This window comes from Rhineura floridana, chromosome 10, assembly GCF_030035675.1.
Source record: "Rhineura floridana isolate rRhiFlo1 chromosome 10, rRhiFlo1.hap2, whole genome shotgun sequence".
Classification (NCBI taxonomy): domain Eukaryota; kingdom Metazoa; phylum Chordata; class Lepidosauria; order Squamata; family Rhineuridae; genus Rhineura; species Rhineura floridana.
Window position 1 is genome coordinate 10,256,975 of NC_084489.1, and position 20,476 is coordinate 10,277,450.

Genomic DNA, 20,476 nt, shown 5'->3' on the forward strand with positions numbered 1-20,476 from the left:
TGAGCAGGCCCTGCCTCATCAGTGGTAACTGGATCTACGGGGGCGGAGCTGTCACTGGCAGCAGCACTAGAGCCTTTGAACTCAACTGTGTCTGAATGCCAGTCACTAGGGCCCTCCCCCAAGTCCCCGTCTATCTCTTCCTTGTCTTCCTCATCGCTCCAAAACCGTTCCACGGGGCTCATTTTGTGTGTGTTGTATGACTGTTACACACACATACCCCCAATGTAAGTTTGGTGTCTACCACCATCGCTGTCTATTCAGTGACTAGTTCTTAAGGTGTTCTTGGAAGTTACAGAGACTCTAAGTGATGTTGCTGATGCCGCCAGACAGAAAATATCAACTAGCAAAGAGCAGAGAAATGACAGAAGGTCTCCTAAGACCTTTCCAAAATCACTGTGAATTAAAAAGGTCAGTCCTGGTAAAGTCATTATCTGGTTGGAAGCAAGAGCTATCAGTCACAAAACTCTACATACCCTCCTCTGACTCCAACTGTCTGGTGGTTTTCATTTATGGAGAGCTTGAAAACTCTTGGGAGAGGTACAAAAATGTATCAAATTGGGACAAAAATTGAAATACCCTTCCCATTTTTTCAGAAATGGCTGAAACAAGTATATCAGCTGATAAAAGTATTATAATCCTCTGAGGATGCTTCAGTGTCCTCCTGAAGTCTAGTGCTACTGGCACAGATTTAATAAGATTTCAAAGCTGTAAACCTGGTGTTTCACAGGGAGTGCAACCCAGTCTGGAACAGGTTGAATCGTTCTTCCCGGGTTAACAATATCACTAACCATCACACATAAGATCTTTATGGCATAAACCATTTTGGACTGATTTTATCCCCACTTAACATGCCTGTCAACCCATGCCTGTATTAACATATATGCTTCCTGTTCCATCTAATCTGCAGTTGTTATAGTATATGATTCAGTGATCTATCAATATATTACTGTTCTTGAATATTGGCTTTTTCTGTTTTGTCGCTATATATGTAATACAAGATTGGAAATTCCACCGAAAATGCAGGAAGCATCTTGTGGAACATCAGTCTCCATTCCCTGGGACAAGTAGCCTTGCTATGTATGGGCTTTTAGGGAGCAGGTTCCGGAACTCACAGGCTCCACTCTCAGGGACAGTACAAATTAAGTACTCTGGCTCTCCACCCTCACCTAGCCATGTACTGAGCATTGGGTGGCCACCTGGAATGCTGCCAATCTCTCAGAAAAACCACTGTTTGGATTTTAAAGTGCAAGCAAATGAAAATGCACTTGAAAATATACCCAAGCAGCTCAAAATGGCAGTTTTATTGAGAGATCAACAATAGCGGCAAAGGAAGCCAACAGCTATTTTGAGAATAGAGTTCAGAGGAGGTTGGAAGAGATCTACACTACCAGAAAAACCATCCAGAGGACTTAGTTAATGGATTGTATATAAATCACCATAAACACACACACCTTTCTTCATGTCAAGGCATGGATTCCATCCTGAGGGAGATCCAGCAGAATTTCCTCAGGCACTGAAGATGGAGAAAAAAGCATGTTCAGAATGAGCAATTTTCATGCAGGGTCCTAGAATGGGGGAGATAACATGGGAGAAATAGGACTTTCTCCAGTTTTGCATGTATACAAGAGATTGATGTGTATCACTGCCTATTCAGAGGAATTAAGGAAGAAGAGATATAAACCTGAAGATACCTGTCATTCTTAATGTGTACTCAGGCAAACAAACAAACTCAGTGCTTACAGGATGAGAAGATTCTTTAGGCAGAGATGGGGAATACTAGAGAAGGGCAGGAAACTGGCTCTTCCACTACAGTAACATTTCACCCGAGTGAGACTCTCCCAGCACACTGCAAATCTTGCTTGAGCCAACTTAGAGATATATGGAACACATACACATACTGGGATTTTAATAACCAAAATTATTTTAGTTCCATTGACATTTCTACAGATTCTTTGCTTGAGCTGGACCCTCCAAATTCTCCTTTAATTTAGTTTTGTCAAAGTTGAAATATACCTGAATTAATATTTAGAGGGAAATAATGAAAATCTGCATAATAAAGAATGTCTGCCATAGGAGTGGAGCAACTTAAATGTCTTAAGTGTTCTTTGATGGTCTCCTTCATTGCCAGTTCAATTGTCTTCCTTTCTTTTTTTTAGCAACTCAGCACAGTTCTTCAGCCAGAGTGACAGTATTGCTTACAGCAAAGGCCAGTAAAGCTATTTAGCATTATCTATTGCCACAATGTGCACAGTTACTCAAACAGGTTCTTTGACCATTCTTTCTCTTCTAGGAAAACAAACGGTCTGAAAAAGGTCCTCTAACAAATCTATCCTGGTTTTGAAACTTAGAATGGCTTATTAACATGCAATTGTGGGGGAAATTATTTTAGGAAGCTGCCATGAAAGAGGCGGTGATCTCACTGCTCCTGAAAAAGCCTACCCTGGACCCATTTGTCTGTGACAATTACCAACCAGTCGCAAATACCCCCTTCTTAGGAAAGGTGATTGAGAGGGTTGTGGCGCAGCAATTGCAAGTACTCTTGGATGAAACAGATTATCTTGACCCGTTTCAATCTGGGTTCAGGCCTGTTTATGGGACTGAATCAGCCTTGGTCACCCTGATGGATGACCTTTATCCAGATCTTGGAAGTAACTCGTTAGAAATAACGAGTTACTTGTAATTCATTACTTTTTTGCGTAACGAGAGGGTAACTTCATTACATTTTGCTTGTAACAGAACGAGTGGTATCTTAATTACTTTTCAGCTGTAACTGTAACATTTCCAACGTTCCATTTACCATTACTTGGGGGGGGAAAGGGGAAGTCTGCTCCTGTGATTGGAGGACAAAATAATGTGCCTCACACTGCGCTTCTGCGCAGTGTTGCTCTTCCCTCATGCTCTGTGTTAGGAAGCACGAGGGAGGAAGTGGAGAGCCAGACCACAGAAGCAGAATGGAGGTGAAGAACTGAGGTGAGTGGCAATGGTGTGTGTGTGCGTGTGTACATGTGTGCACCTCCACCGCTTGTCCTGCCGCCCTTTGCCTGCCTGCCACCTCCTCTCCTCTTATGCCTATCGCTGGCTGCCTCTCCCCTCCCTGCTTGTCGCTGCCTCTCCCCTGCACCTGTCATTGCCTCTTCCTTCCCTGTGTGTCGTTGCCTCTCCCCCCATGCATGTCGTTGCCTCTCCCCCGTGCGTGTCGTTGCCTCTCCCCCCGTGCATGTAATTTCCTCTCCCCTCCCTGGGTGTCGTTGCCTCTTTCCTCCCTGTGTGTCATTGCATCTTCCCTCCCTGGGTGTCGTTGCCTCTTCCTCCGTGCCTGTCGTTGCATCTTCCCTCCCTGCATGTCGTTACCTCTTCCCCAGTGCCTGTCATTGCCTCTCCCCTCCCTGCATGTCGTTGCATCTTCCCTCCCTGCGTGTCGTTGCCTCTTCCCCCATGCCTGTTGTTGCCTCTCCCCTCCCTGCGTGTCGTTGCATCTTCCCTCCCTGCATGTAGTTGTCTCTCCCCTCAGCACAGAGGAAAGGGTTCCCAAATTATGCAAGAACAGACAAAGTCAATAGTACAAGGGTGAGTCAATGTATTGGTAGAAATTATGATAGTACATAAGAAACAAAAAGTACACAAATATATATATGAAATAGAGCAATATTAATAAAAGATATGCAAAAAAGACTAAGGGAACTTCCAGAAGATTTGTTCATTGAGCATTCAACCTGATTTGTTTGCAGGGAGATTTGATGACATTGCATCAAAACAAGCCTTGTCCCTTTCCAGTGCATTTTCCTGTTACTTTTCTCATTGCAAAAAAATCTGATCTTCAGTGCAAGGTTTGTGGTGCAAGACCCCCTCATCAACTACAATTGTATAACCTGAGTTTGCTAGTATGTGACTGAGTCCCACCCAAAACTAGTGGCGGTCTGAAAGTGCCTTCATGTAGTAGTGAAAAAGTAGATTGGAAATGCAAATATTCTTTTCAAGCTGAAGCTAAGAAGAATGTATTACAGAGTTGTTGGATGGGATCTCCAGATTACACTCTATTCCTTTGCTTCATCAAAACCAATTCAGAAACGAGTGTGTAAATGTAACTCACATATAATAAATGAGTTCTTCTACATATCTTAGAATACTATCACTTCTGCAAATATATCTCAATGCCTACTATGCAGGAAGTGAGGAGAAGGCAGAAGTGAAGAAGCCTAGGCCAGGGAGTTTGTGCCATCAGCTCCTGGGGTTGGCCTGGAAAATATTCTGTATTTGTTGCTTATTCAAAATATTTTAAATGCCTGTCTCCCCCCCCCCGTCTGTATATTGATTTTTAAATAGTAGCAAAAGACAATTGGGTTGCATGATGAGGATCAAAAGTTCACAACACTCTTCACCCCTCCATAACCCCAAGAAATTGGTCCTAAATTTAAACTATAAAAAAGAACAAATAAGACACATTGGCTGTACATATGCATGCATGCATGTCCTCACACACAGAGCTAATTTTCATTTAGGCTGCCTATCTAATGCAGAAACATCATACATTTTGACTGTTATGTCCTTGAATATAAGTATCAAAACTGGTTATAGAAACAGCTAGCAGCCCTTGTTTGTGATCAGGGTGGTGGTGGGGAAAAGTCAGTGCAGTTATGAAGCCAAAATTCCACAGTGCAGTCCATAAAGGTGGCAACAACAGTGGGTCTAGACATCATGGAAACTTTTTCTGATGACAAGTACAGATAGGCAGAAACAAGAGACATCCGAGAATTATGATCTGCACTGGCTGAGCTACATTCCAGTATTACCATGTACAACTGAATGTTTACTCCTGTTGCAAACCATTGTTGTTATGTGCCTTCAAGTCGATTATGACTTATGGTGACCCTATGAATCAGAGGCCTCCAATAGCATCTTTCATGAACCACCCAGTTCAGATTTTGTAAGTTCAGGTCTGTGGCTTCCTTTGGAATCAATCCATCTCTTGTTTGGCCTTCCTCTTTTTCTACTCCCTTCTGTTTTTCCCAGCATTATTGTCTTTTCTAGTGAATCATGTCTTCTCTGTTGCGCTGTGTGTTTCTGTGCTTAATTTCGTTTAAAACAACACAGCAGCAGCAGCAGAGTAACAGCAGATGTTGAAATGCGAGTGTGCCAGCATGTGTGTGCGTTTACCTAAAAAAGCAGGCTTTTACCCTGCATCAGCATCACTGAGACTTGAGACTTAGTAAAGTAAGAAAAGCTAGTTTATTTATAGAAATACATAGTAGATAGAAAGGCATACCTAGTTCTAACTAACTAGCTAAGTTGGAGGCGTAACGCCCAGGTGTGGGAGGTAGCCCCATGCTAGGAGAGAGAGCAGAGACAGAGAAGGAAGGAAGTGGAAAGGGCAGAAGGAGGAGGGGCAGGTAAGCTTCCCTAAAGACTTAACAGTCTAGCGACAGAAGGAAATCAGTCACAGCATCACAGGTAAAGGTAAACAAGCCTATCCATTTGGAGGACCCTAACTCTATCTCCCTTCTGGAACACAAACAAAAGAACAGAACAGGAGTTGCTCTTGCCCCACTTCCAACATTCTCATGATGTGTCCAAAGTATGATAACCTCAGTTTCATCATTTTAGCTTCTAGTGACAGTTCTGGTTTAATTTGTTCTTACACCCAATTATTTGTCTTTTTCACAGTCTATGGTATGCTCAAAGTTCTCCTCCAACACCACATTTCAAATCAGTTGATTTTTCTCTTATCCACTTTTTTCACTGTACAACTTTCACATCTATACATAGAGATCGGGAATACCATGGTCTGAATGATCCTGACTTTAGTGTTCAGTGATACATCTTTGCATTTGAGGACCTTTTCTAGTTCTCTCATAGCTGCCCTCCCCAGTCCTAGCCTTCTTCTAATTTCTTGAGTATTGTCTCCATTTTGGTTAATGGCTGTGCCGAGGTATTGATAATCCTTGACAAGTTCAAAGTCCTCATTGTCAACTTTAAAGTTACAAAAATCTTTTGTTGTCATTATTTTAGTCATCTTGATGTTCAGCTGTCCTGCTTTTGTGCTTTCCTCTTTAACTTTCATCATCGTCATGATCTGTGGGTGGGTAGGAGGCGACAAGGGAGGAGGTGGAGAGTGAGACGGGGTGGAGTGGAGAAAACAATTTTAAAAAATGGAGTGGAGGGGAAAAGGATCCGGAGGTCAAGAACATGGATAAAGGAGGAGAAGGAGGCAGCAGCAGAATGGAGATAAAGAACTGTGGAGGTGAAAGATGACAACGTGTGTGTGTGTGTGTGTGTTTGCCCTTGGCACACAAACTGGCCTTCACCACCCTCTCTGGCTACTGTGCTGCATTTGCAGTACCGTATATTCTGGCGTATAAGACGACTGGGCGTATAAGACGACCCCCAACTTTTCCAGTTAAAATATAGAGTTTGGGATATACTCGCCGTATAAGACTACCCCTGCTTATGACATGCCATTCTTGCCTTCGTATCGAACAAGTTTGTTATTCCAGATAGCGTAGCTAAGTTTCTTGTTTTTTGTTTGTGTATTCGTTTCCCAGAGTGTGAAGGTTTTGTTATCTGTCTATCCTACGTTTCTTCCTTCCCTCTGTCTTGTGTTTGACATCGTTTGTCTCGTTCCTGGGGAATTCCTTGGGGGGGGCTCCCTTCCCTGATCCTTTCCCCCAGAACTTTAGCCTACGGCTCCCAGAGATACCGCGGCTGCGGTTCTCTCTCTCTAAGGCGGCTGCCTTAGTCTCCTTTTGTTAAGGGAGCTTAGGGCTTTCCTTCTCGCCCAGCGGCACTCCTCTGCCCTCGTTTAGCCTCGCAGGAGCCGCTGCTCTCTGCCGATCCTAACAGCGATTCCGGGAGACCGCGGCTGCGACTCTCCCTCGCTCAGAAGGCGGCCGCAAGTCTAATCGAGAGCTTCCGATCGCGGCTCTCTGCCTCGCGCCGCCTCGCTCTCTCCCTTTTATCCCCGCCTATTTCGGCGGCCCCAGAGCCTGCGGCTGTGGCTCTTTCCCTTGCTCTGCCTCCCCCTCCCTCCGGCTTTCTCCGCGGCAGTTAATTACGCCGCGACAACCATTGAAGCCTGCGGCTGTGGCTCCGTTTAAATTTGTAGTCCAGCAATGCCCACTCTTGTGAAATAACTACCGTATATTCCGGCGTATAAGACGACTGGGCGTATAAGACGACCCCCAACTTTTGAGAAGATTTTCCTGGGTTAAAAAGTCATCTTATACGCCGGAATATACGGTATTTTAACTTTTTTGCGTCTCAGAGGAAAATGTTTGCTTGGGTGAGTGTCCCTTAGTTGGTGGCAGGGCAGGGTCCGGGAGGTGGTTGAGTGAGAGAGATTATGCTTGCTGGCTGAGTGGGGGGCAGAGTTGCACTTGATTTGACATGCAAAGATCTGAGTAGTGGCCTCTGCCTCCCTCCCCACCTCCCATACCAGTGGAGAGACCACCATTGCTATCTTATGGATAAAAAGAATTATTCTACTCTGTATGTATGTGTGTGTTTATTTTTAATGTTGTTTTAGGCTACTTAGATGTGCAGCAGCCAAGGCCAGCACCTTGTAGGCGTTTTTTTTAAAAAGTAACTGAAATGTAACTGTAGAGATTACTTTTGAGAAAAAGTAAAGTAATCAGTTACTTTCAGAGCAATTGTAATTGTAATGGTATTTACTACTTTTTTGAGCCATGCAACTGTAACTGTAATTTATTACTTTTTAAAAAGTAATCTTCTAAGCTCTACCTTTATCGAGAGAAGGACAGGGGGAGTGCAACCCTGTTACTCTTACTTGATCTCTCAGCGGCTTTTGATACCATTGACCATGATATCCTTCTGGTCTGGCTTGGTGAGATGGGTATCAGAGGAACTGTTTTACAGTGGTTCCGATCTTATCTCCAAGGTCATTTTCAGAGAATAGCATTGGGTGATTGTCTTTCGGCCCCTGGCAGTTGTGCTGTGGGGTGCTGCAGGGTACCATCTTGACCCCCATGCTGTTTAACATCTATATGAAGCCCTTGGGAGCAGTCATCAGGAGATTTGGGGCCGTGCAAGTCCTGGACCGCTGCCTGGACTCGGTGGTGGCCTGGATGAGGGCCAATAAATTGAGTCTGTATCCTAGCAAGACGGAGGCACTATGGGTTGGTGGTTCCCGAGTTCAGATAATTGGTCAGTTGCCTGCTTTGGATGGGATCGTACTCCCTCTGAAAGGGCAGTTCCGTAGTCTGGTGGTGCTCCTAGATCCACCTTTGTCACTAGAGGCCCAAATGACCTCAGTGGCTAGGAGTGCCTTTTACCAGCTTTGACTGGTAAGACAGCTGCTGCCATTTCTGGACTGGGATAGCCTGACCACTGTTGTCCATGCACTGGTAACTTTCAGGCTGGATTACTGTAATGCATTCTATGTTGGGCTGCCCTTGAGGATGGTCCAGAAGCAACAGCTGGTGCAAAATGTGGTGGCGAGACTGCTCACTGGGGCAGGGTATCACCAACATGTCACCCAGCTGCTGAAAGAACTGCACTGGCTGCCCATTTGCTACTGGGCCGTGTTCAAGGTTCTAGTTTTGGTGTACAAAGCCCTATACAGCTTGGGACCAGGATACCTGAAAGACCGTCTTATCCCTTATATACCCAGTCAATCACTGCACTCTGCAGATGAGGGCCTCCTGCAGATACCATCTTATCAGGAGGTCCGTTCTGCAAAACATAGGAAACTGACCTTTAGTGTTGTGGCCCCTACCCTTTGGAATTCCCTCCCCTTAAATATTAGACAGGCACCATCTCTGCTATCTTTTCGGCGCCTATTGAAGACCTTTCTCTTTCAACAAGCCTTTTAAGTTGAGACCTTATCCCAGTCTGCGTCTGTGTTGGAATTGCTCTTTAATATATTTGTAAAGCTTTCTTTTTTTAAAAAACCAATATGTTTTTAAAAAATTTTCTTTTTTCTTTTTTAAGATGTCTTCAAAGCTTTTTTTTAAAAAAGCTGTTTTGTTTTAATGTATTTTAAAGTCTGTTTTTATGATGTTTTAACGTGTTTTTATTGCTTTTGTTTGCCGCCCTGGGCTCCTGCTGGGAGGAAGGGCAGGATATTAAATAAATAAATAAATAAATAAATTTAATGACAGTCATTCTGGATGCAACACATCAAGACCTTCTTCTACAGCTTCTTATACAGAGCTTAGGCTACCCTCATTTAGGAGCCAGGACCTCCAAGGTGGCTTTCTCTGAAATGCTACCGATTCCACGCGCAGGACCAGCCAGACAGGCCCAGCTTTGCAGTCTCAATGCGTGGATGAGACAATGGTGTCGGGTGGAAGGGTTTAGATTTGTTAGGCACTGGGGAACATTTTGGGACAAGCCAGGCCTGTACAAAAGGGACGGGCTCCACTTGAACCAGAATGGAACCAGACTGCTGGCACTTAAAATTAAAAAGGTAGCAGAGTAGTTTTTAAACTGACTGAGGGGGGAAACCCGACAGGAGCTGAGAAAGGTCCGGTTCGGAATAAACCTCCCCCCTGGGATAAAAACCAAAGAAATGATGAAATTTTAAAAGGGGTAGGCCTAGAAGTAGGCATTGTGAGAGCAGGGGCACAGGATATAAATTCAGAAGAGCAAAATTACCACAGGCCAAACCACAAGTGCCAAAGACACTTGAAGAGAGACACTGCTTACAAGTGCCTGTACGCTAATGCTAGGAGCCTCCGAACCAAGATGGGAGAACTGGAGTGCTTGGTCTTAGAGGAGAGCATTGATATAGTGAGCATAACGGAGACCTGGTGGAATGGAGAAAACCAGTGGGATACGGTTATCCCTGGATATAAACTATATCTGAAGGACAGGGAAGGACGTATTGGTGGCGGAGTCACTCTATACGTGAAAGAAGGCATTGAATCCAGCAAGCTCGAAACCCCAAAAGAGGCAGACTCCTCCACAGAATCGTTGTGGGTGGTGATACCATGCCCCAGGAGGGACTTCATACTGGGAACAATCTATCATCCCCCTGATCAAAATGCTCAGGGAGACCTTGAGATGAGATATGAAATTGAGGAAGCATCCAAACTAGGAAATGTGGTAGTAATGGGTGACTTCAACTACCCGGACATAGACTGGCCGCATATGTGTTCCAGTCATGACAAAGAAGCAAAGTTTCTAGATATTCTAAATGACTATTCCCTAGACCAGTTGGTCATGGACCCGACCAGAGGGACGGCAACCCTGGACTTAATCCTCAGTGGGGACCGGGACCTGGTGCGAGATGTAAGTGTTGTTGAACCGATTGGGAGCAGTGACCACAGTGCTATTAAATTAAACATACATGTAAATGGCTAATTGCCAAGAAAATCCCACACGGTCACATTTGACTTCAAAAGAGGAAACTTCACAAAAATGAGGGGATTGGTAAAAAGAAAGCTGAAAAACAAAGTCCAGAGGGTCACATCACTCGAAAATGCTTGGAAGTTGTTTAAAAACACTATATTAGAAGCTCAACTGGAGTGCATACCGCAGATCAGAAAAGGTACCGCCAGGGCCAAGAAGATGCCAGCATGGTTAACGAGCAAAGTCAAGGAAGCTCTTAGAGGCAAAAAGTCTTCCTTCAGAAAATGGAAGTCTTGTCCGAATGAAGAAAATAAAAAAGAACACAAACTCTGGCAAAAGAAATGCAAGAAGACAATAAGGGATGCTAAAAAAGAATTTGAGGAGCACATTGCTAAGAACATAAAAACCAACAACAAAAAATTCTATAAATACATTCAAAGCAGGAGACCATCTAGGGACGCGATTGGACCCTTGGATGATAAAGGAGTCAAAGGTGTACTAAAGAACGATAAGGAGATTGCAGAGAAGCTAAATGAATTCTTTGCATCTGTCTTCACAGTGGAAGATATAGGGCAGATCCCTGAACCTGAACTAACATTTGCAGGAAGGGATTCTGAGGAACTGAGACAAATAGTGGTAACGAGAGAGGAAGTTCTAAGCTTAATGGACAATATAAAAACTGACAAATCACCGGGCCCAGATGGCATCCACCCGAGAGTTCTCAAAGAACTCAAATGTGAAATTGCTGATCTGCTAACTAAAATATGTAACTTGTCCCTCGGGTCCTCCTCCGTGCCTGAGGACTGGAAAGTGGCAAATGTAACACCAATCTTCAAAAAGGGATCCAGAGGGGATCCCAGAAATTACAGGCCAGTTAGCTTAACTTCTGTCCCTGGAAAACTGGTAGAAAGTATTATTAAAGCTAGATTAACTAAGCACATAGAAGAACAAGCCTTGCTGAAGCAGAGCCAGCATGGCTTCTGCAAGGGAAAGTCCTGTCTCAATAACCTATTAGAATTCTTTGAGAGTGTCAACAAGCATATAGATAGAGGTGATCCAGTGGACACAGTGTACTTAGACTTTCAAAAAGCGTTTGACAAGGTACCTCACCAAAGACTTCTGAGGAAGCTTAGCAGTCATGGAATAAGAGGAGAGGTCCTCTTGTGGATAAGGAATTGGTTAAGAAGCAGAAAGCAGAGAGTAGGAATAAACGGACAGTTCTCCCAATGGAGGGCTGCAGAAAGTGGAGTCCCTCAAGGATCAGTATTGGGACCTGTACTTTTCAACTTGTTCATTAATGACCTAGAATTAGGAGTGAGCAGTGAAGTGGCCAAGTTTGCTGACGACACTAAATTGTTCAGGGTTGTTAAAACAAAAAGGGATTGTGAAGAGCTCCAAAAAGATCTCTCCAAACTGAGTGAATGGGCGGAAAAATGGCAAATGCAATTCAATATAAACAAGTGTAAAATTATGCATATTGGAACAAAAAATCTTAATTTCACATATACGCTCATGGGGTCTGAACTGGCGGTGACCGACCAGGAGAGAGACCTCGGGGTTGTAGTGGACAGCACGATGAAAATGTCGACCCAGTGTGCGGCAGCTGTGAAAAAGGCAAATTCCATGCTAGCGATAATTAGGAAAGGTATTGAAAATAAAACATCCGATATCATAATGCCGTTGTATAAATCTATGGTGCGGCCACATTTGGAATACTGTGTACAGTTCTGGTCGCCTCATCTCAAAAAGGATATTATAGAGTTGGAAAAGGTTCAGAAGAGGGCAACCAGAATGATCAAGGGGATGGAGCAACTCCCTTACGAGGAAAGGTTGCAGCATTTGGGGCTTTTTAGTTTAGAGAAAAGGCGGGTCAGAGGAGACATGATAGAAGTGTATAAAATTATGCATGGCATTGAGAAAGTGGATAGAGAAAAGTTCTTCTCCCTCTCTCATAATACTAGAACTCATGGACATTCAAAGAAGCTGAATGTTGGAAGATTCAGGACAGACAAAAGGAAAGACTTCTTTACTCAGCGCATAGTTAAACTATGGAATTTGCTCCCACAAGATGCAGTAATGGCCACCAGCTTGGACGGCTTTAAAAGAAGATTAGACAAATTCATGGAGGACAGGGCTATCAATGGCTACTAGCCATGATGGCTGTGCTCTGCCACCCTAGTCAGAGGCAGTATGCTTCTGAAAACCAGTTGCCGGAAGCCTCAGGAGGGGAGAGTGTTCTTGCACTCGGGTCCTGCTTGCGGGCTTCCCCCAGGCACCTGGTTGGCCACTGTGAGAACAGGATGCTGGACTAGATGGGACACTGGCCTGATCCAGCAGGCTCTTATGTTCTTATGTTCTTATGTTCTCATCACGACTCCTAGTATCGGAGAAACATGTCCCACAAAGGCAGTACCACAATATGCTGTTTCGTTTTTGTCTTTATAGTGCAAGTGCCACTGAACAGAACAAAAGCACCCCTTTTTCTCAAACTAACCTACCAGACAGAATGGAACACCAATGCTCCCAATTCCTAACAACAACACACAGTCCAAAAATTTATCATAGTCTATAGCACTGAAAATGGCTGAGAAGCCCGTAGGTTTAACAGTGTTGCATTGCTTCCAGTGAAAGTTACCCAGAATGAAGTGAATCTGCCTCTAGATACTAATCATGTCATCTAAAAACAACATCCACATTCCTCATTGTTCCCATTCACTGGGACCAACACAGCAGTTTCACTTTATGCTGAGCCCAAACCAAATGAAGCCAAATAAATCTGTTTGGCAAATAAAATCAAATAGATCTTGTTCTAGCACTACCTTAAAATGTATTACCGCTCCAGGCTCCTATGATATAATAGGAAATGTCATTAAGAGAATTTCTCACAGTTTCCAAATTCAAATTCTTTAATGCCTCTAAAACATGAGTGGGATTAATTATGTTTAACCAATCTTTCAGGAAGACCATGTAATTTTAAAGAAAAAAATTACTACCATGGATATAAATGACCTACTCAGACTTAGTATACAGATTGTACTAATTCATGCAGCTAAGAGGACACAACTTTATGAAAACTTTCGATTCTCTTTACTTGACTCATTGATATGCCTTTCTCTCTGCTGTTTTTGCTGTGCTTAAACATACGGTGCACTCTGATGTGAAGACCCATATGCTCCTGCTCATGCAGGTTGTCCCATCCAATCACTTTCATGAAACCATAGGAATATTTTAATGTTTCCACTTCCATTGAAGTGAATGTGAAAGCTCTTGTAAGGAGGGGACTTAGCTGCAAATCAGAGCAACAGGTTACTGGATTGAGGTAAATTGTTTTTAGTACTTTCATATGACTATGAATAAATATTTGCCATATTAATTTACAAAAAAGGGTATGAATAATTTGTATGCTACATTACAGAGATCTACATTTCAGACAACTTTTTCTTTGATCAGACCATAATCAAAGAGTGCTGATTATTTTTAATTTACAGGAGGAATCCTATGGCATGAGAACTATAGGTGGTGTCATTAAGCACAAAATTCCTAAAACAGTCTCGACAGATATGCATGACTTTATATTTGATACTCTTTGTCATGTCAAAAGCTTCCCAAACTCTCATCCGAAGGATTAAGACTTTCTTTAGAGATGTGTCAAACAGGGCCCCCTTGAATTCTGAAAACAATTCAGGGCTTCTAGATGATGAGAGTTGGGATAATTTATTATGAAAATGCCTTCACATGTCTATATTTTAACATATTATAATACATGGTAAAACTCTCAAACTCTTCTAAAGAGTTGCCCTTGGTTAGACAACTGTCTAAGAAAAATAAGCTTTAGCCTCCTCTATTAAGATGAATTAAAGAAAAGCATTTCATGAATTCAAGAAGTCTAAAGACTTGAGTCAATTAGAAGACCCATTTCAGTTTTATTCTATAGTCACATTGCACTGAAACAGACTTTAACTTATAATTCTGTATTAACATTTATAAAAGTGGATAATAAAAGCAGTACTTTCTAAGAAAGTTTTACAGATAAGCCTAATATCTGGAAACTCATGCCACATTTAAATGCTTTCCAACTGTGTACTTTATAAGTCAACTATTGAGGGACTTAGGCTGCTTTCAGACATGGGACTGATTGCGTTAGTTTAATGGATAAAAATGGTAGCGCTTCTATCCCGACTTCTAAAATTCCTTTCACACTGCAGTACCTGTTGCATTAAGGAACAGTAGCTTGTTCAGCAGATATACCGGCATTTTGCACAACTGTTTTTCACATGGCTGCAATGAACGTCTTGTTTTCATCCCTCACCCATTATACACATGTGCAGTGTAGTTCTCCACTGTGTAGGAGGTGTAAGATCTCCTTCCGTCTCCATGCAACCTCTCTCCCTTTAGCACCTGTCTTTTTTTTAAAAAAGGTCTATAAACACAGGGTTGTGTGAGGTCTGCTGCTGTTACCCACACCTATACCGGAATACCGGTACAATTTTCATCAGGCAAAAAAAAAAAAAGCTCGTCTAAAGGGTAGGAACACATTGCATGCTGGGATGCCTGTCACATGAACAGCTACAGCTAGCAAAAAATGCCTGCGATTTTCTGGGTTCCTAAGCTTGCAAACGGATTATTCCTAGTATTATTTATCATGAAAATTAGCACTAAACTTGCATTATATTCCACTAGAGTTCCAGAACTAGCTTGTATGTCATGTGAAAGATCAAATATAATGTGCATATTACCAGTTAAGAAATAATCAGAATAATGGAATAAAGTACAGCATGAAAGCAGCCTTAAAATCAATTTGTGCAGGGTCAGCTCCAGGTTTCTGGATACCCTTTGGCACAAGCTATCAGTGGGCCCATTGTTCCCATGCTCTCCTCCTCAAACCGCACAGAGCAATGCCATCAGGAGTCCAGACCAAGAAACTAGACTCCTAACAGGGGCACCCAAGGCAGAATGGTCAAAGCTGAGACACCAGACTAAGATGCATCCAAACTCAGAGGAAGGCAATGGTAAACCACCTCTGAATACCTCCTACCATGAAAAACCTATGAACAGAGTATCCAAAATGCAACACAATATAGTGCTGGAAGATGAGACCCCCAGGTCAGAAGGCACTCACCAAGCTACTGGGGAAGATCAAAGGACAAGGACAAGTAGCACTGTGAGTAATGACGCAGCTGGGTCAAAGCTGAAAGGAAGCCCAGAGGCTGATGCGCACAGATGCAAAAGGAGAGTCCGGAGTTGTACGATGCACACAATAGGAACAAAGAATGTGATAAGCATGAACCAGGGAAAGTTAGAAATTGTTAAGCAAGAAATGGAACGTATCAACATTACAATACTTGGCATGAGTGAATTAAAATGGACTGGGATGGGACATTTTCAATCAGGCAAATACATTTTATGCAGGAAATGAGAAATCAAGAAGAAACAGGGTTGCTTTAATAGTGAGAAGTGATGTAGCAAAAGAAATTAGGAGCTACAACGCAAGGTCTGAGCAAGTGATATCAATGAGATTAAATGGGAAACCTATTAGCATAACCATCATCCAAGTCTACGCTCCAACGTCAAACGCAGAAGAAGAAGAATTGAAGAGATTTTACACAGAAGTACAGGAGAAAGTTGATCACACCAGGGGCATCACTACTGGGGTGCAGGGAGTGCGGATCACATCCGGGTGACACCATGAGGGGGGGTGACACCCAGAGCCACACCCCCCTGCACTCCCGCTAGTGGTGCCGCTGCCCCCCAGCACCCGGTCCAGTGCGTGCCGAAAGCAGGCGCCTGCTTGCTGGCGGTGAAGCCTGGACGGTCCTTCCACTGTCAGCCTGGAACATGCACACACAAGACCAGCCACCCCTGTCCATGCCCCTGGGAGGGCACGCGCTGGAGGTCTGCACCATCCCGCACTCCTGCTAGTGACGCTGCTGGATCACACACCAAAACAAGATGTTCTGATAATCATGGGGGACTGGAATGCAAAAGTAGGGAACAGAAAAGAACTAGGAATTGTGAGAAAATAGGGCTTAGGAGACAGAAATGAAGCAAGAGAAAGACTTATTGAATTCTGTGAAGCCAATAATTGGTTTCTTGCAAACACATTTTTTGAGCAACCGAAAAGATGACTGTACATGTGGACATCAACAAATGGTCAATACAGGAATCAAATTGATTATATAATTGGCAACAAAAGATGGAAAAGTTCCATACTTTCTGCAAAAACAAGACCAGGAGCAGACTGCAGTACAGATCATGAACTGGTCGTATCGAAAATCAGAGTAAAGCTAAAGAAGAACAACAAAGCACTCATAATGCCAAAATACAATTTAAATAACATCCCAGAAGAATATAAAGATCAAATAAGGAACAGATCTGAGGCTTTAAACTTAGTTGACAGAGAACCAGAAGAACTATGGACTGAAGTCAGAGACATGATCAGTGAAAAATGCAAAAAGACAATACCTCTAGTTAAAAAGAGAGAAAGACCTTAATGGATGACTGAAGAAACTCTTAAAATGGTTAAAGAGAGAAGGAAAGCAAAAGCAAAAGGAAATAGAAACACAGTCAGAACCCTAAATCCAACAATACGTACGTAGAGACAAAGAAAACTATTACAATAGTTATTGTATAGAAATAGAAGAGGACAACAAAAAGGGAAGAACAAGAGCCCTATTCCAAAAGATTAGAGAAATGAAAAGGAAATTTAAACCACGAGTAGAGATGTTGAATAATTAACGGGGAAACATACTGACCGACCGAGATGAAATAAAAGGAAGATGGAATCAATACACTGAAGAACTCTATAAAAGAGATGCCAGGATGACAGATTCATTCACGGAGGAACCATATGATGAAGAACCAGAAACTTTAGAATGTGAGGTGAAAGCTGCTCTTAAAGTACTTGGGAGAAACAAATCACCAGGAACAGATGACATACCAATAGAGTTGCTACAAGCTACTGAGACTGAATCTGTCCAAATTTTGACAAAAATTTGTCAAGAAATATGGAAAACTAAACAATGGCCCACACACTGGAAGCGTTCAATATATATCCCAATTTCAAAGAAAGGGGATCCCAGGGAATGCAGTAATTACCGAACTATTTCCTTAATATCCCATGCAAGTAAAGTAATGCTCAAGATTCTACAACAAAGGCTCTTACCATATATGGTGCAAGAAATACCAGATGTCCAAGCTGGATTTAGAAAGGGAAGAGGCACCAGATATCATATCGCAAACACACATTGGATAGGTGGCACCACTGCAGACATCGAGTAACTGGTTGAATGGCTGACTGGCTGACTGAGCGAGCCGCACTCGTAGCGGCACAAGCAGCCCCTTCTTGCCCCTCTCCCCATCTTCCGCAGCTGCTGCTCCCACCGCCACCGTCACCCTGGGGCAGGGCGGGCAACAGGGAAATCTTGGCACTTCGATGCCTGGAGCCCGTGGCAGAGACCCAGCCCCGAGCCTGCCATGGGCTGCTGCAGGAGCGCCACCTCGTAGAGTTCCAAGTGAGAGTGGAAGCCTCTGGAAGATCACAGCTGCACAGATATCCCATGGCTGTTGCTGTTCATTCTCTTCTGCATTGGCATGGGTCTTATTTGCGGCTTTTCAATAACTACTGGAGCACCTGCAACACTGGTTTCAGGATATGATAGTTACGGAAATATCTGTGCACAGAAGAATGTAAAAGCAGATGGAATAGACATACGTTGGATATAGAACAGACCAAAGAATTTCAGAAGAAAATCACCCTGTGCTTTACAGATTACAGCAAAGCCTTTGACTGTGTAGATCATGAAAAACTATGGAATGCTTTAAAAGAAATGGGGGTGCCACAGCATCTGATTGTCCTGATGCGCAACCTATACTCTGGACAAGAGGCTACTGTAAGGACAGAATATGAAGAAACCAATTGGTTTCCAATCAGAAAGGGTGCGAGACAGGGGTGTATTTTATCACCCTATTTGTTTCATCTGTACACAGAACATATCATACGGAAAGTGGGATTGGACCAAGATGAAGGAGGTGTGAAAATTGGAGGGAGAAATATCAATAATTTAAGATATGCAGATGATACCATACTCTTAGCAGAAACCAGTAATGGTTTAAAACAAATGCTGATGAAAGTTAGAGAGGAAAGCACAAAAGCAGGACTACAGTTGAACATCAAAAAGACTAAAGTAATGACAACAGAAGATTTATGTAACTTTAAAGTTGACAATGAGGACATTGAACTTGTCAAGGATTATCAATATCTTGGCACAGTCATTAACCAAAAAGAAGACAATAGTCAAGAAATCAGCTATGAGAGAATTAGAAAAGGTCCTCAAATGCAAAGATGTATCACTGAACACTAAAGTCAGGATCATTCAGACCATGGTATTCCCAATCTCTATGTATGGATGTGAAAGTTGGACAGTGAAAAAAGCAGATAAGAGAAAAATCAACTCATTTGAAATGTGGTGTTGGAGGAGAGCTTTGCGCATACCATGGACTGTGAAAAAGACCAATAATTGGGTGTTAGAACAAATTAAACCAGAACTGTCACTAGAAGCTAAAATGATGAAACTGAGGTTATCCTACTTTGGACACATCATGAGAAGACACGATTCACTAGAAAAGATAATAATGCTGGGAAAAACAGAAGGGAGTAGAAAAAGAGGAAGGCCAAACAAGAGATGGACTGATTCCATAAAGGAATCCACAGACCTGAACTTACAAGATCTGAACAGGGTGGTCCAAGACAGATGCTCTTGGAGGTCACTGATTCATAAGGTCGCCATAAGTCGTAATCGACTTGAAGGCACATAACAACAAAGGCCCCGCTCCCCCCTTCCCATTAGGTCTGGCTAAGCCTCCCATTGCTTTCCCCCCTCCCCTTGAGAACAGCCTGTCAGGAGTCTTCCTCCACAGCTTGCCTAAGCTGCTCCCCACCACCTCCTCCCTCCTCCGCTACTGTGATGAGGCAGGGAAGCTTCCCTGGTGGTGAAGGCGAGGCGGGCTGCATTGGCACCACAGAGAGACACATCCCCAGGCCTGGAGGACAGGGAGGCTTCACAGTAGCAACTGACAGAACCAGGCACTGGCTCCATGGCTCATGCAGGGTGCTGCCTGCTACCACCCACTTTCTGCCCATTCTTGCCCGTCCGCCTGCCTTCACACCACCACCACACAATCTGGAGAAAAGGAAGACCTTGTGGTAATGACACCGAGGCCTCCCATGAAGTAGATGTATGGATCACCTGGGGAGTCACTTGCTCACCTTTTTCACTTTTTCCATTTTTCTCCATCATTGTCTCCATCATTTATGAAGATAAATGAAATAAAGAAAACAGCAGGTTGTGCAAACTACAGACAGGATAGTTTGCTCTTGTCTGCAAGGTCATTGCACGTATTTAGGTTGTTAGATAATCTAGCACCGGACACACCAAGTCCTGAACCCTTGATAAGGTTGAAGTGTTTGAACCTAAGCCAATTTAGTCCCACTGACAATAAAGCATCCACATTTAGCATGTACTCAGTTTAGTACCTTCTAACATATTACCAGATTGGTGTGGGTAGAGGAGCCAGTAAACAGGGGAGCCTGTTAACACCTGTAGGAAGCATTCCCATTGATCGGGTGAGTGGTTTCTCTCAACTGCCCTATTAACATGATGGCTTTCAGCAGACATTACTGGAATGTTGTGAGATCTAACCACGTGGCAATGGCTCGTATGCCACTCTGGTAATCGTGGGCTGTTAGAATGGCCAGTGCATATAACATGTAAAATAATGGAAATAATGTCATTCCTTTTAGGGACGGATTTGCCGCCGCCATTATTAAAGGGAGGACTCGTGAATGCTCGCGATATAAACATTTTTCAGCCACATGAGATCGTTCACCCAATCAGGAAGGGTGTTGGAGCAGCATATAAAAGGCTGCTTCTTCTTCCCGCTCTTGCCTTTTTTGCCTCGCGGCATATGCGGTTGGTTCGTGCTTCCCGTTGCTCCGTTGGCGTATTGGCGAGACTGTGTCTACTTACTTTAAGTTACATCGCTTGGTTTTTCCCTGGTCGATCTTTGTGATCCTTTCATTTTGCTTTCACAATTCAAATTTCCCTCCCCGCTGATCAGCTGTGCGGCGGCCGGCCGCCCGCGCGCCTAGCGGCTTTTTTCCCGTTTGTCCCTC

General features: G+C 43.4%; 1 protein-coding gene across 4 annotated transcripts in view; it reads right to left on the reverse strand.

Annotated features, from left to right (window-relative positions):
* Positions 1-20,476, reverse strand: part of POU6F2 (POU class 6 homeobox 2) — a 502,018-nt gene that overhangs the window by 318,658 nt on the left and 162,884 nt on the right. For 2 of the 4 annotated variants that reach the window (XM_061586057.1, XM_061586059.1), the window contains exon 2: positions 1,452-1,513. The exons of the other annotated variants lie outside the window; for them this stretch is intronic. In XM_061586057.1, the coding sequence (XP_061442041.1) occupies positions 1,452-1,461 (10 nt within the window). In that variant the 5' untranslated portion in view covers positions 1,462-1,513. The remainder of the gene's footprint in view (positions 1-1,451; positions 1,514-20,476) is intronic. 4 annotated transcript variants of the gene reach the window in all.